Source organism: Eptatretus burgeri, chromosome 16, assembly GCF_056783735.1.
Source record: "Eptatretus burgeri isolate ZD-2024b chromosome 16, Ebu_testis_v1, whole genome shotgun sequence".
Lineage (NCBI taxonomy): Eukaryota > Metazoa > Chordata > Myxini > Myxiniformes > Myxinidae > Eptatretus > Eptatretus burgeri.
Window position 1 is genome coordinate 67196001 of NC_140976.1, and position 16989 is coordinate 67212989.

At 46.6% G+C, this 16989-nt stretch overlaps 1 protein-coding gene across 4 annotated transcripts in view; it reads left to right on the forward strand.

The window, feature by feature from the left end:
* Positions 1-4452, forward strand: part of RSPH14 (radial spoke head 14 homolog) — a 276628-nt gene extending 272176 nt beyond the window's left edge. For 2 of the 4 annotated variants that reach the window (XM_085860541.1, XM_085860540.1), the window contains exon 7: positions 3949-4452. In XM_085860541.1, coding sequence (XP_085716667.1) covers positions 3949-4187 — 239 coding nt within the window. In that variant the 3' untranslated portion in view covers positions 4188-4452. The remainder of the gene's footprint in view (positions 1-3948) is intronic. The other 2 variants (XM_085860543.1, XM_085860542.1) reach the window with 2 other exon arrangements.
* Positions 4453-16989: the final 12537 nt, after the last annotated feature.

The following is a 16989-nucleotide window of genomic DNA, read 5'->3' on the forward strand; positions in this document are numbered from 1 at the left end:
TCCCTGCACTGCTCTCACTGCCCCACACCCCCAGGAATACCTCTGGCTTCGGCTTCCCCTCCACTCCCACCTCATGTTTATATGTGTACTGTACCGTCCACCGAACAGTGATGACTCCATCTACACCTCACTCTCCGAAAACATGGACCATCTTCTATCTTCTCATCCAAACTCTCTCTTCCTCTTATGTGGCGACTTCAATTGTCATCACGCCAGTTGGCTAGGTGTGGGTACCTCTCTCACCTGCCATGGGACATCAGCAAAAGCTTTCTGCGACTCATTGGGACTGACTCAATCGGTCAACTTCCCGACCCGGATCTCAACCAATGGTACTCCATCTCTTCTGGATCTGATTTTGACAAATTTCCCTGACAATATCTGCTGCTCTTCCTTTGCTCCAATTGGTTCTTCTGACCACATCCTTGTTAAAGTGGACATCTCTCTGGCTGTTATCAGAGAACCACCTCACCGCCGTCGAGTCTGGCATTTCACTCAAGCCGACTGGCAGGGTCTCCGAGCAGCCATCAAACTTACAGACTGGTCTCCTATCACTACTTTCTCAAACATCAACTCATCCTGGGAATTCTTTCAAAGAAACTTGCTCTCCCTCATGCACAGATTTATCCCCTCTCGTGTTCAGTTGTCTTACCCTTCCTCCCGCCCTTGGTTTACTGAAGCTTGTGGCGAGGCAGTTGTCCTGAAACAACTTGCCTTTGCCTCATGGAAAGCAAACCCAACTGAGGGCAATCTCAGTTCTTTCCACAAAGCTCGGAACAAGTGTGTATCTACCCTCAGGAGAGCCAGAAAACAACATCTTTCTCATCTCAAGTCTGAACTCTCAAACCTCTCTCCCTCCTCAAAATCCTGGTGGCGTTTAATCAAATCTGTTTCTGGTGTATGTTCCCCCTCCATCCCCTCCCTTACCTCAAATGGCCGCACTGCTGATTCCACACGTGATAAAGCTGAATGTCTAAACTCGGTGTTTGCAGCTAAATCTTGTGTCCTAAACCCATCACTATCTCTACCCACTTTACCCAGTCGCACCCAACTGTCCCTGGACTCTGTATCCTTTTTCTCCTGACAAGGTGGAGAGCTTGCTTTCAAACCTCGAGTCAGATTCTGCAACCGGTCCAGACGGCATCAGCCCACGTGTCCTCAAAGCCTGCTCTTCTGCTCTTGCTCACCCTCTCTCTGTTCTATTCACCCTCTCATTTTCCCAAGGTCATCTGCCATCTGCTTGGAAATCTGCTAACATCACTGCCCTGCATAAAAAAGGTGCAAAAACAGATCCCTGTAACTATAGACCAATCAGCCTTCTCCCAATCATCAGCAAGGTTATGGAATCCATCATCGCTTCAGACATGAAATCCTTCCTCTTCTCCAATGGCTTGATTTCCAATCATCAATTTGGTTTCAGACCAGGTCACTCTACCCTAGATATGCTGCTACTGCTCTCCCATCAATGGATGGAGGTCCTCAATGCCAGACAGGAAATCCGAGCCGTATCCCTGGACATATCACGTGCTTTTGACACAGTCTGGCACCCTGCCCTACTCACCAAACTCTCTTCCCATGGTATTCAAGGCCATCTCCACTCATGGCTCGCAGACTTCCTCTCCTGTCGCAGTCAACGTGTGGCCCTAAATGGAGTTCTTTCATCCCCTCTTCCTGTGCAGGCTGGAGTTCCTCAAGGTAGCGTTCTGGGCCCTGTTCTTTTTCTGGTTTTCATCAATGATCTCTCGGACTCTCTGGAAAATCCTCTATTTCTCTTTGCCGATGACTCCACCCTCTGCCGTACCATCTGTCATCCCTCAGACCGGCAAGCAGCAGCTTCTTCGCTCACTGCAGATCTGGATAAAATCACAAACTGGTCCAACACGTGGAACATGTCTTTCAATCCAGACAAATCTCACACTCTCACTATGTCTCTTCGAAAGGACCGTTTAGAAAACCCCCCATCCACTTTCTCAACAATCCTCTGGAAGAAGTCTTTTCTTTCAAGCTTCTGGGTCTCACTATCTGCCATGACCTTTCCTGGGAAAGTCACATTTCCAACCTTGCCTCAAAAGCCAGTCGCCGACTGGGAATCCTCCGTCGTGCAAAGTCCTTCCTCGGCCCTCTTGAGCTCCTGACCACTTACAAAGCTTTTGTCCGTAGCCTGATGGAGTACTGCTCTCCCCTCTGGGCTGGTGCTCCTGCCTCCCACCTTTCTCGACTTCACGCTGTCGAAACCAGGGCTTTTAAGATCATTGGCATCTCCCGCAATGAAGCTGAGTCTTTGGGCCTCTCACTCAATCACCGCAGGTTGGTCGGTGGTCTTTCTGTCTTCTACCGACTCCTCTCCAGCCTCGCCCCCTCTGCTCTCTCTGCGATTTGTCCCAATCACATTTCCACAGGACGCTCAAGGTCCGCCAACAACAGCCTTCTGGTAAAACTACCAAAATCACGAATCACTGCTCATCTTCACTCTTTCATTCCTCTTTTTCCCGCCTTTGGAATAAACTTCCTCACTCTATTCTTTCCCATTCTTCCCTCCAGGCTTTCAAAACAGCTGTTCACCACCACCTCTTATCTTCCCCCATCCAAATCCTCGATCTTTTCTACCCCGATAATCCACCCAAGCCCACTTCCTTCAATTCTCCTGCTTTCCTTCCTGAAAGTCCCTGTAATGTCCATCTTCTCCTCGCCATGTTCCCCGTCCCATCCCCATCCCTCTCCCTTCCACAGTTCACCTGTGTCTGTTCCCCAATGATTTGTCCCTTCCACTCCCGCCCCTCTTGTCTCATGCCTCCTTGCTGTGAGTTGTGTGTTAGCTCTCATACGAGCCTCGACCAAGGTATACAAAAAAAAAAAAAAAAAAAAAAAAAAAAAAAGTGCCACCATGGCGGCGGCAAGGGACACTTCATCTCGGAGCACACCGTGTCACGGATACTATAGTGGCAGAGAGCCACCAGTTTCACCTGCTCTTGAATGTGTATGTTAAATTTGATTACCCACATTAGGATAAGCTTACTACATCGAAGATTGGTAAATCGATCGAGTTAAGTTATACCATCTTCACCATGTACACACTCACTTCCTTCCACTGTCTCTCTTGGAGTATCCATTCTTAGTTTGCATCAATTGACAGTGTTTGTATTTCCTTTTGATAAGCACCAAATTTTGCCCCTGTTTGCAGATAAGAGTAGACATTTTGAGTTATTAAGTCAACCCGTGTATAATGTGTGAGGTGAAACAAGTTCATTAAAGGGCAAGGCCAGACACGTGCAGGAACTACACGATTCACCTGTACCGCAGTTCACGTCCACAAGAGGACAGCAAGTTCTACAATCAGTTTCCTCCGATGGCATGAAATATGTATTCGCTGATAGATTGAGTGGCATGAGAGAAATCCAAGTTAAATTTGACATCTTGCTGCCGCGATGTTTTTCTGGTCCGAGATGATGGGCTCGCCTTTTCCCCAGCCTGTTGGGAACAAATTTTCTCATTCAAGACTTGACGAACCAAGGCACAAAAATAAAAAGAGAGATGTTAAATAAAAATTTAACGCGTGATCTAATTTCCTGAAAGCTGATATACGTCCATCATTTTTCCATCAATGTGTTCAAAGTACACTTGTACCTCTCAGATGCATCTTGGCATCATCAATAATATAACATCGAAAGATGATCGAAATCATTCTCAGAGTGAAGATTTACTCTGAAGCTCATCAGGTAAATGTAAATAAGTCGGCCAATTTAGAGCTAAATGATTAAAATGTAGGTAATCAATCACGCTCATGATGGAGTAATACCTTTGTCCACCGTCCTTGGCCTTGCTTGAACCTGGGTGGTTCCATTGCTCGGGAGTCGTGCAGGGGAGGATTGAACACTACTGTGGAATGTCAATATATCTGGCTGTGCAGTAAACTCCTCGCTATGACACCTATTCTACTCCCTAACCTTCCAGGAAAGCATGCAGCGGTGAAAGCTGGAGCTGTGGAATCGCTACTCAACATGTTGAGAGACGACTACAACGAAGGTCGACTATACTGTGTGAAAGCGCTTACAGTCTTGGGTGAGAGTCCAACGGCTCGGGAGACCTTGCTCGGAGAAATGGAGCTGTTTGAGCGTCTGCGTTTCGACCCGATTCCTGCTGTTCGACGTGCGGTCAAGATTGCCATAGGTGTCATCACCTGGAAACCTTAAATATGACCTTTCCACAAATCCTCTGCTTCATTCACTTTCTCCTGGTTTCGGTTTTCAGACTCACATCCTTATCCTTTACAGGTAGCTGTCACCACTTCCTCCACTCTTCCATAGTTCCATCTTTTCCAACGTTGATACACGCTTTGTTACAGTGACTGATACTGTGCTGATGATTCGGCGAAAAGGCCAATAAATACTCCATTCTAACAGATTGTAATTTTTCCTCGATTGTTTCCCCAATTTAAATAAAATTTCTGAGTAAATGTGTCCAGAAAATATAAAAATTATGATTCCAGAAAGAAAGTAAAAAAAAAAAAGTCATGCACAGCTGACTCGTATTGCTGCTCGGTAGGGAAGGCTCAGGGCTGGATATCAGCATGAGTTGGTGACGCCATCATTTTCAAATATGGATCTTCAGGAGTACAAGCAAGTTTTTAGGAGAATCAACAAGTAAAAGTATTGCTATGTTGGATGGTGTACGTATTAGGTAGGTGAAAATTTAGATTGATGATAATTATCATGGACTGTGTGCTCGAGTAGCTTAGAGCATTCGTTTGCAACAGGGATTTGTTAGAGTGAAGTTATCTTATTACTCCTGCTATGTTAACATGAGCTAGGAAAGCATTGTTCGGTGTCGTTCTCTGTAAATCAGCCGAGGAAGGAAGGAGATATTTTTGAAGTTTCTATCTCAGTGGGTTGATAATAACCTTCCCCTTGTGGCCTGGGATGTGGTTCGGGCCATGCTGGTGATGATACTGCAATCTACCACATCACCCCCAGAGGTGGCAACATGCTCCACCATTGGCCGGTCCCAGACGGTCAGAAACAACGCGTGGACATGGTCGCGGGGATGGTGATAAGAGGTACCACGCATAGGAGTGTGAGAGTTTGAGTTGAGGGAGTTATCGTTGAGTAAGTTGTTGTTGAATGTCTTGGTGTTGGAGTAAGGTTCCAGTGACTTGAGCTGGACTGTTGAGGAGGACACGGCCTCCTGTCATAGTCGGAGTGGTGAGCCGGCCCCTGTACACGTGCTGTTCGTCTTCTCTCATCTTCTTTCTGGATTCACTCTTGGGGAATGTCTTTTCTCATCTGAGCTTCAAGTACCACGGTGGCCTGCTGTTCTCCTTCGCCACCCTACATACAAGCCTGCCTGTCGCTTCGCCTTCCCCATTCATTTCACCCATGTATGCTTCACCTGTTGGCTGGTCCATGTCATGGCTGGAGACCTGCTTGTGGTGGAACGGCATTACGATAACCGGTACCTGTATGTTATTATTATTTTTAAAGATCTCGTCTTGTTTGCTCCATTGTGTGTATTAATGCATGATTGTGTTCTCATGGCCATTTAGATTTTATTCGTGTATTAAGAGTTTTCATTTTACTGTGTGCTTTTTATTTAGATGGATTCCTTTCGTTCCTGGGGGGAGGGGTGGCGAGTTGGTCTAGCAGGATTTTGGAAGAAGGATCTGACAATGTGTGTGATATGGCCCAGGCCGAGAAGGATCCTGGTGGTGACATTGTGGTGTGTTCCCAATCCATCTAGGCACTGCCTGAGCAATCGTCGCCAGTTGGGGTGATGCGACCTGTCATGGTGCGACGAGAGAACCATTAGCAGTGAAGCGTTGCATGGTCATGTCTTGCAGCAATCGTCGCCAGTTGGGGTGATGCGACCTGTCATGGTGCGACGAGAGAACTATTAGCAATGAGGCATTGCATGGTCATGTCTTGGAGCAATCGTCGCCAGTTGGGGTGATGCGACCTGTCATGGTGCGACGAGAGAACCATTAGCGATGAGGCATTGCATGGTCATGTCTTGGAGCAATCGTCGCCAGTTGGGGTGATGCGACCTGTCATGGTGCGACGACAGAACCATTAGCGATGAGGCGTTGCATGGTCATGTCTTGGAGCAATCGTCGCCAGTTGGGGTGATGCGACCTGTCATGGTGCGACGACAGAACCATTAGCGATGAGGCGTTGCATGGTCATGTCTTGGAGGTGGCATCGCCGAAGGCCAGGAGGGACCTGTGGATGGTGAACCCCTGGGCATGTGGTTCAGCAGCCAATCCCGAGGCTCAGCGACTGCCAGCATGTGACAACCCGTCATGCTGGGCTGGCCGATTGATGTGGAAAACTGCAAGGACCTAGATTTGAGTACCGCCGCCGGACAACTCACCGGAGCATCTGTGGAAAAATATGTCGCTAAATTGAGAGCATTTTTGGGAAAGCCCCAGAGATGCCCGCATAACCTTCCACATATAGTCAGTTGTGATTAATGGGCTTTCAGTTCAGGAAGAGAGCCCTGGGTTTGATTGGCAATAATGGAAAAAGGGAACAATGGCTGCAATCGGCACTGCTGGTATTGAGCAACGTCCCCAGTGATGTATTGGAATATTGTAACACGAAATTTACCTTTTCTCATTGTTATGACTTGCCAGGCTTTGCTTTAGGGGGATGCTGGTGAGCAGGAGAATTTGTATGGGTGATGGGACAGCACATTGACCCATTGGAAAGGGTACAAATGTGAGTTGATGTCTGAATATAAGGTTACCATCGCTTGTGATTGTTGTTTTTATTTGTGTTTACGTGTGAGCAAACCATGGTATTCGTTGGGACACTCAAGCATGTACGGCAGGTGGCGAGAAAATTGAATGGGAAATGTTGGAGGGAGTATTGTGTGAAAGGTTCGTGTGTGGGGAAGTTGTGTGTGTCCTAAGGTGGATCAATCTCTCAAGGAGAGTGAGGAATATGGAGCTGTCATGCCTCGACCCCAGTAGCTCAGCATGTGACGAAGAGTGAGATCCTTGTAGAAGGGTCAGGATCGGTTGGCCAAGGGGTATGAGGACCCCTGGTGATCATGGAAGGCCATGAACGGTCAATGGTTGACCTCCTCCAGCAAGGTTACAGCCAAATGGAGCTGTTCTGTTGCGGGAGAGGGTCGAGATGAATGGGGAGCCTGAGACACTGCTACAACTCCACAACCTCATCACAAGACCTCCCAGCTGCTGAGTTGTGGCCACAGTATGTCGATAAAGGTGAAGGCATGGCCTAACAGGAATGGAGGTGATAGTAATGTTTTTAATGTGATGTTGATATGTGACAGCTCCACTCACCACATGTGACTCCATATTTAGCCTCGTGTTGGCTTAGTGGTTAGAATGGCTGGCTTAGGATCATAGGGTTCTGAATTTGAGTCCTGTTAATCGCTGAATAAACACCAGGTGGGGTTGACTCAGCTTATCAACCTTTCAAGGTCGGCAAAATGAGTACCAGTGTACTGGTATCGGGGCACAGCATCAGTGGCATAGTTGTGCCCCAACAAAATGATAGCTACCCAGCAGCCCAGCTGCCATGTGCAAGAAGAACTCCATATTTGCTATGGAAGGAATATATCCAGTGAAAATAAGTGGAGTCGATTTCTTAAAATTGATTTTGGCTTAGCTGACCAGCTGTAACAGGTGACATCCACTGGGGTACCTGGTCAATATCCATTCGCTTTGTGTGCAGCCTGTGGCTGCTGGTTTGCATCATTGCTGGGAGTGCGGCTGTACTGTTGATGCAAGTTCGGGCAGGAATTTGGAATTTGCTCAGAGTGCCTTGGCAATAGCTCACCTACTCTTCACCAAGGACACTGTGGTATCTTTAACTTACACCAAATAATGCCGGCAGATGGAACGCTAGTTTATCGTCAATCCAACGAATCACCGTGCCTGTGAAATACTGGGATGGCAGTTTTTAGTGGTACTAAGATTTGAATCCAGGTTAGATAGGTTAGAGGTGAGTGTGCACACCACGAGGTGATCCTACCAACCCACCTGGGTCAAAAGATGTGGTTTCATTCAAAGATGTTAAATTGTCGAAGGTAGGTCCAGTTGCTTTTTTTGAGTGTCATCTTCTCTAGCCACCCCAGGAACACCTGATGAGGATATTCAGAGGGTGGGGAATGAAAGTGTATAAAAATTGTGTGCATTTGTGAAATTATTTTTGAAACTGAGGAGGTAGAACACCAAGTGGAGCTTGGGAAGGCAGATGCGGTTTCACTTACCCACACACAACCCCTCCTGATTTGATAATTTGTGGGTACATGTTTAAGTGATAAGGCGTTGATCTTGGCCGTGTCGAGTGACCTTGACAATCCAAAGGGAGTGGGCGGGGGTGGCCTGCGGCACGTTGGAAGGCTTACGTATTATATAGATGTTAATTATGATGGATTGCGTGCTAAAGTACCTTGGACCATTCTTCTGTAACAGCGATTTGTTAGAGTAAAGTTGTCTTGTTATCACGTCTACAGTGAGAGGGGAAGTGTTGACAATAACATTAGGTAGGAAAACGTTGTTCGTTGTCAATATGGTTATGTTGTCACCCCTGTCTGTCTGTGAGCAGGATATCTCAAAAAAATTGCGGACGGATTCGGATGAAACTTGGTGGACAGGTTGGGAGTGTGATGAGGGCGAATTGATTAGATTTTCGTGAAGATCGGATTCTAGAATTTCGAAGTGATTTTTCACCGTTGAGAGATAGGGCCAAAAAGAAAATCGTATGTGCTCCTTACTTGCGAAAGAGGTGGCCCATCTAGGTCATGTGATCAGCCGCGAGGGAGTGAGGACCGACCCGGCCAAGGTAAGACCATGAGAAGAGTGGCCCGTACCTCATATCATAACATCAGAGGTACAGGGTATTTGGGGGGTCTGCTCTTGCTGCTGGCGCTTTGTGGAAAAGTTTTCAGACATTTCCAGGCCTCTTCAGAAGCTTACGGAGAAGGGGATCTGGCTTGATTGGACACAAGATTGCCATGAGGCATTCCTTAAGTTGAAGGGGTGTTTGACATCTGCACCCATTTTAGCATAAATACATCCTCGTACTCATGGACTATTTCACTAAAGGGCATAATTCGCAAAAAGGGACAAGGCCCCTAAGACCTCAATCTGATGGGATGGCGGAAAGGTTCACTCGGACCTTATTGCAACAACTGGCCTTATTCCCTACCTCCCATCAAGATTCTTGGGATGAACATCTCGTATCTGTTTCCAGCCAACAGGACTTCCCAGCTTGGATCCATTACCTGTAGTCCGTCGCTGCTCATGTACAGGAGTAAATTAAGATCCCCTATAGACCTGTTGTGTGGTCTGCCACCTGACCATCATGATGGGCCACCAGTGGAGGGGTACACACATCATTTGGAGGAAGGCATGGAGCGGGTCCATGCCTTCACGTGCCGCCAACTCCATTTGGTGAGCATACAGATGAAGCGCAGGTACGACAACTGGAGGCAGGCAAGTGAGTTTGCTCTGGGGATGAATATTTCATTCTTCAATCCCTGGATGAAGAAGAGCCAATACCCCAAACTCACTTCACCTTGGCAGGGTTCGGGAGTCATCCTGTCATGAATCTGACATGGTTTATAATATCAAGATGGGGCCACAGGCCCTTCGCCGGATTGTTCATGTGGACAAGCTGACCCTCCAATGCGATAAGGAAGCACCACCCTGGGTCAGTTACGATGTGCGTATGTTAGAGGGAACTCCAGAAACAACAGCAGGTGGGAGCTCTGACTGACATGGCAGGTTCAGAATGGGAAGGACAGGGGCGACGTAGCTCAGCAACATTCAAGTAAATGGGATGTGCTTATGTTAAGTGACAGGGGGCATGAGTTAGTGAGAGGGATTAGTGAAGCAGGGAAAGCACCACCATCACATGGTGCAGGGAGCAGGGCAAGCCACTCTCTTTTTCCCACTGCTTCCGGGGCACTCACTGCCAACCATTGGAGCAGTGAGGGCCTGCTCACGAGAAGGTCTTCCCCCTGTTCTACCTGCTGCCAGAACTAGATAGTGGGGATCTGGCTGTTTTGTAATGTGGTTATCCTTTCAGTGTTTGTGTGAAAGAAGTTGGGTGCCCACTGGGCCTGAGCGGACCAAAGAGCCCAGAGGGCTCTTTCTTGTGTTTGCACAGTGGGAAAAGTACTTTGGTGGAGGACTCGCACCACGTGCCAATGAGGACACTAATGAGGGAAGCCAGAGAGGGTCCCTCAGGATTCGGCAAAAGCAAAGTAGCTCGGGGGAGCGGTGGGGGTGTTACCGCTCCTGCCGCCACCGACAAACACCACCAGCCGGCTTGTAACATCGGCTGCCGGCTCACGACATCTGCCGGCCACTCACCTGACCTGCATAGTCAGCTTTGCCAGTCATGGCAAGTCTTAAACCATCTTAGCCATGATGAAAAATTTAATTCGAGTTCAGAGAGAGGGAGAGAGAGAGAGAGATGAATGGAGAGATAGAGAGATAGAGATAGAGATAGAGATAGAGATAGAGATAGAGATAGAGATAGAGATAGAGATAGAGATAGAGATAGAGATAGAGATAGAGATAGAGATAGAGATAGAGATAGAGATAGAGATAGAGATAGAGATAGAGATAGAGAGAGAGAGAGAGAGAGAGAGAGAGAGAGAGAGAGAGAGAGAGAGAGAGAGAGAGAGAGAGAGAGAGAGAGAGAGAGAGAGAGAGAGAGAGAGAGAGAGAGAGAGAGAGAGAGAGAGAGAGAGAGAGACTTGACTTTTATGTCCTTTTATTACAAAAAAGTATAAAAGGTAAAAATTCAATACAACAAAGCATTATATACAAGAGTGGAAAAAAGAAGAGAAGAAACCAATTCAATTTTCAACTAATCGATAAAGCATTGATAACAGTTTATACACAAGGAACACCCCCAAAAAATACATTAGAGAGAGGAGAAGATAATAAGAGAGAAAGCAACACAGGCTCCACACGTACCGCCAGAGACTGAGCAACAGCCCCTTGCACTTATGCACGCGAGAGAGAGAGAGAGAGAGAGAGAGAGAGAGAGAGAGAGAGAGAGAGAGAGAGAGAGAGAGAGAGAGAGAGAGAGAGAGAGAGAGAGTTGGAGATCGAGAGAGAGAGAGAGAGAGAGAGAGAGAGAGAGAGAGAGAGAGAGAGAGAGAGAGAGAGAGAGAGAGAGAGAGAGAGAGAGAGACAGAGAGAGAGAGACACAGACACTTTTGGCCTCTTGATTGTTTGGGATCATGATGCAACAAGAGAAGTTATACCAGTACAAGCAAATGCCTGAGCATTGCCCAACAAAGAAACAAGGTAAATTAAAACTTCAATGTAAGTACACCATCAACAAGTTCACATAAGGATGTGTTCACACACCACTGTTGTGAGAACAGTGTACAATCACTGGAATTAATTTCAAGGTGCACTCGTGCTGTGACCAAGGTTTTAAAGAGATAAACAAAATCGGAAACAGAATCACAAACATCTTGAAGTTTGCGTTTCCTTGACATGTATATAGCAAGCTTCGGCTCAGAGGACAAATAATTTGCTAACAGGCACTCGTATTTACGCTGGTGGAAGATGCTAAAACCGTAAACAAAACCACAACAAGTAAAAGTTAGGCCGAGTCCCCGGATAGCACGTGATAAGACTGTAAAAAGGGGTGCCAACCTTGAGCAATCAATAAAAATGTGAAAAATAGTTTCTGTGGCACCGCAGAAGGGACACTTCTGTGTTATCGGGAGATATACGATGAGATAAAACATTGGATGGTAAAATGTAATGTGAGTCGCCACTGCAAATCTCCGGAGCGCTTAGCAGTGGGTGCCTTGTACATAACATGCCAGTTGATCGAAGTAGAATGAGTGGTCTGAAGCATTCTCCTCAATGTGCTTGTGGTTCCGCAGGTCTATCGGCAACAAGGGTTTTAACACACAAAGCGTAAACAGAAGATTTTTCCATCAATTTAAAGGAGGTGAAACCTTGAAAATGAAGCAAAAGCTCTGGAAAGGGATGTTGGGATAAAGAAAGGTTAGCTTCTACCTGTGGAATCCATTTCAGATTAGTTTGCTTGAAAAAGCGCAGAATCACAGAAAAGATTCTCCCAATAATTCGAATGGACCTCACTCCAGTGGCCACAGCGACGCCAGCAGCTGGCTTCCACTTATAAGGAGAAGGAGTTCTGAGATCTTTACCTTCGTACATCCAGCATCAATAAACTTCTGCACAAGAATATAATTGCTGCAGACCCCTTCAAAAATGGGGTTTAAAAAGATAGGCTCATTTAAAAACATTTCCAGGGAGTAGTCATTGTTATTTCGGCGAACAGTGACTGCCTGCCATGCCTTCAGCATGCTTCTATAAAACAGGGGGACTGATGCTATATCAACTTTCTTGGTGTCAATAAGGAACAGTTGCTGATCGTAGCCGAGTTTCCCGCCTGCCGAAGCAGGCAGTGAGCCAAGGCCTTCCACGAGACGTCCGTGTACAGCAGTCTGCGGTTTAAAGGAGGCGAAAAGCCATCACCTTGCTGGTAATAGCAATCAGTCCCTGTCCTCCTTCAGCAACAGGCAAGTTTAACACACCAGGTTGGAGACAATGATTTCCTATCCAAAAGAAGTCAATAAGAATTGATTGTAATTTTTTAAGAAACAAATCTGGGGGCTGCAGTGCTATAAAACGTGCCAGCATTGATGCTGCAAGGTTGTTGATAACAAGGGTTCGGCCCCGATAGGAGAGTTGACAAAGTAAGCCCTTCCACTTTCGTAAACGTCTCTCAGTTTTAATTACTAGAGATTCCCAGTTTTTTAAAATGAAGTTCTCAGTTCCAAGAAAGACGCCTAGGTAAAGAATTCCATCCCTTTCCCATTTAAGTTTCTCGGGAAGAGTCGGAGGAATGGCGCCATTTTGTGGACCAAGATGGAGAGCTCTGCTTTTTCCCCAGTTCACTTTTGTGGAACTTGCCAAACCAAATTCATGAATGCAACGGACCAAGGCTGAGACGTCCTCAATCGAGCGAACGATTGCACAAAGATCATCTGCATAAGCAATCACTTTAAACGGGTTCGCCATTGGTTGAGGAAGGAAACCAAGAAGACGTGCACGCAACCGAACGAGCAAAGGCTCGATCGCAAGAGAGTACAGGAGGCCAGAAAGAGGGCACCCTTGACGAATGCCTCTATTAACCGGGAAAGGGGGACATAAAATGTTGTTAACCTTTAAGAGACTAAAAGTGTTGTTATACAGTAACTGCACATGAGAGATAAAATTTTCCCCAAAACCAAACCCCCGTAAAACAGAGAAAAGATAAAAATGATCAATGGTATCAAAGGCCTTTTCTTGATCTAAGAACACCAACCCGACATTTCTTTGCTCAAGAGAACAGATGTCAATTATATCACGCACAATAAAGATACTGTCATGAATTGTCCTCTTCGGGACACAGTAAGACTGATCTGGGTGTACGATCTCCTCGATTATGGCTTTAAGGCGGTTGGCAAGGGCCTTGGAAAATATTTTGTAATCTGCACAGAGTAATGAGATGGGACGCCAGTTGTGTGGTTGCTGAAGGTCTCCTTTTTTGGGGATAAGGGCGAGGACAGCCCTCCGGCAGCTTAATGGCAGTGAGCCTGATCGTCGACCGTCGATTATAACCTCAAGTAGTTCTGGTCCGAGGAGGTCCCAAAAGGTTTTATAAAATTCCGCAGGAATTCCATCCAGACCGGAGGCCTTACCCGAGGGTAGAGTTTGAAGAGCAGCTTGGAGTTCCTCCAAAGTTACTTCCTTGTCCATTTGTAGAACTGCAGATTTTGACAAGGTAGGTAAGGAAGAAGTCAGCACTGTTACCATTTTGTTGTCGATTTTCGGAGCACGATAAAGTTCAGTAAAGTAGTGTCTGAGTGAGGCTCTGACATCTTTTTGATTGTGTGTTATCCTTCCTTCCTTTGTCCTTACTGAAGTTATCTGCTGACTTCTCTTTGTTTGATCTTCCAGTCCAAAAAAGAACTTAGAGGAGGTGTCCAGGTAACACAAATTCTCCAGTCGGAGACGAATCAGCGCTTCCTCGGGCTTGCTTTGCACAAAGTGCAGCAGAAAGTGTTCTTTTGTTTGCCAGCAAGAGGTTGGTTCTTTCATGATTTGAGGCCAAGAGGTTGGTCTGCAAATATAATATTTCTTTGGCAAGCAAGGATTGAAGGGCAGAGTCATATTTGGTGTGGTAGGCTCCATATTGTTGGCAAAAGGATCTTATTTGCACTTTGACGTTGTCCCACCATTTTCCAAGGCAGGGGAAGGAAGTTTTACGTTGGAGCAAGGCTCTCCAGAACACACCAAAGGCATCGACAAACAGTTGGTCATCCAAGAGGCTTGCGTTGAAGGTCCAGTAGGCAGCACCACGATTCCGAACTGGTTGGTGAATCCGAAGTGCGACCATGTGATGGTCTGAGAATCCGCTCGGAATAATGTCCATATTGCTCACAACATTTAAAAAGGTACTGTTGATGTAGAAACGGTCCAATCTTGCAAGTGATACGTGGCCTTTTGAACACCGACTCCACGTGTATTGGCGGAGAGAAAGATTGCGGATTCTCCACACATCAACCAGGGAAAACTTGGACAAGGCTCTCAACAAAGGCGCTGTGCTTGCTGGGTGCGGCTCCTCTCCATTACCATCAATGGTGGGGTCCATCGTGCAGTTGAAATCTCCACCCAAGCAGACAAGTCCATCAAAATCAATGTGTACAAGAGACGTTTCTAAGTGTGTGTAAAAGGCGAGTCTCTCTGTGCTATCGCTAGGTGCGTAGACATTCAGTACGGTGTGTTTAAAGCCATTATGCGTGAAGGTGAGTGAAATCAAATACCCTTTGATAATCTCATTAAAAACAACACTGGGACTACAAAAGGAAGGTTGTATATAAACAGCCACCCCAGCCCTTGGGTGTTCCAGACTACTAAAAAACCATTTTCCCCTCATTGTCCTTTGCCATTCACTTGCACAAGAGGAGCTGCATCTTGTTTCTTGCAAAAGCAAAACATCAATGTGATTTGTCTCAACAAACTGTTTAACTTCTGCTTTACGGATGGAGGAGCGTCCCCCATTTATATTTAAACTCGCTATAGAGAAGGCCATAGGCTAACATAGAGTTTGGGTGTGTCAAAAACTTAGTCTCTCTGTGTCTGCAGCTCATTCTTTGCTTTGAGGATGCATTTCCGGAGTCGATACACTTGTGATTCCGTCACACCAAGCTGTCCGGCTTTGAGGAGCAAAAGCTTCGCAGAGATTATAAAGCCGGACAAGTCAGGGAAAAGTTTTAATTTTAACATGTTTCTTACGAAAGGTGTCATGAAGAAACTTTATGATATCGGTGCAGGTGGAACACTGGTAACACTCTCCGAATCTTGGGGAAACTGGATCATTCCATGCTTCAGCACTACCACAAGAAGCAAGTGATGAGTCCCCGTCCGAATCATAATCGGAGTACTGATTGGTGTCCATTACATTATCGTTATGCTCCAAAGATGGAGCTGATGGTTTAATAAGGGAAGCCTCACATTCCGCTTCCAAAGGGGGAGAAGGAGTCGGAGGAGTCGGGGGAAGGAAGAGTGGAGGGAGGAGGAGTGGGGGAGGTGGAGTAGGGGGAGGTGGAGTAGGGGGAGGTGGAGAGTAGGGGGAGGTGGAGTGGGGAGGTGGAGTGGGGGGAGGTGGAGTAGGGGGAGGTGGGAGTGGGGGGAGGTGGAATAGGGGAGGTGGAGGGGTGGGAAGAGGAAGAAGATTAGAAGTGGGAGGGGGAGGAGGAGGAGGAGTGGGAGGGTGAAGAAAACGGGGAGGAGGAAGAATACTAATGCAAGGAATGTTATATTCCGCTTGAGATGAACCTGGTGTTTCACTAGTTGAAGCTTTACACCCTGATTCAACCAGGTTTGGAGTAATTGGTGACTTAGAAACGGTACACATTTCACTGTTGGTCTTTACAGGGAGGGGGGTTACAGTGGAGTCGGTGTTAATATCCAAGGTGCCTGTGACTATGGGAGTGGTCACGTGTGCTCCCTGCTGCACAAAACCAATCTCCTCCTCATGTTCACCAACCCCACCGACAAAAAAGTCATCATCCTCTGGAGCAATTACATCAAATCGATTTTTCGTTTTAAAAAGAGCATCTATTGTTGCTTCCAAACACGAGTCATTATTCTCGGCAGCCGGCGCCATCTTTTTTGCACAGCTCGCCGTCACATCTTGACTATTGTTATCATTTAAATGCTTCAATTTATGTTTCCTTTTTGAAGGAACAACGGTGAAGCTTTCGTCATCTGTAAGGGGGGGATTTACCTCCACTCTCGGAGGCCCAGGCAGATTGTTCGAGTTTGAAGCGTCACCAACGTGCCCAACTCTAGATATACCACTATTCGTCTCAATGGGTTCGACCACACTAGATATGCCACTTAATATATTCTTGGGGCAATCACTTTTTAAATGTCCCGATTCACCACAGATAAAACAAGTTGTGGTCTCCGTTGCGATATAAATCTGGTAATTGCGGTTTTTATTTTTTAAAGTCATAACTGCATTGAGCGATTGAGCGTTGTTTTTTAGAATGATATAGCAATGACGTCGGAACGACATGATGTGGCGAACTGAAGCGTCAGAGTGCAGACGAAGTGGAATCATGGAGACTCGTGATACAACTGTGCCAAAAACGCTTAATGCAGCTACAATCTCCTCACTCGAGAAGAAGGGCTGGATGTTGGACAGTGTTAATTTTACCGCCATCGTATCGAGATAACTAACGTTAACGAAGACGTCTGGCGGTACGGATAGACCGGTTTCGACCACCTGAGTCACGTGTCGCTCCTCCGACAAGAAAACCACGACACGTTGGCTCATTTTCGAAGCGGCGAGAACATTCTCGATTCCTACGAGCTCTCCCAGAGCCATCACCACGTTCTCAACACTAACTCCATCAGGTGGAGTAATTGTCACTCCATTTTTCCGAGTGAGTGACTCGTACACACTATTGTGC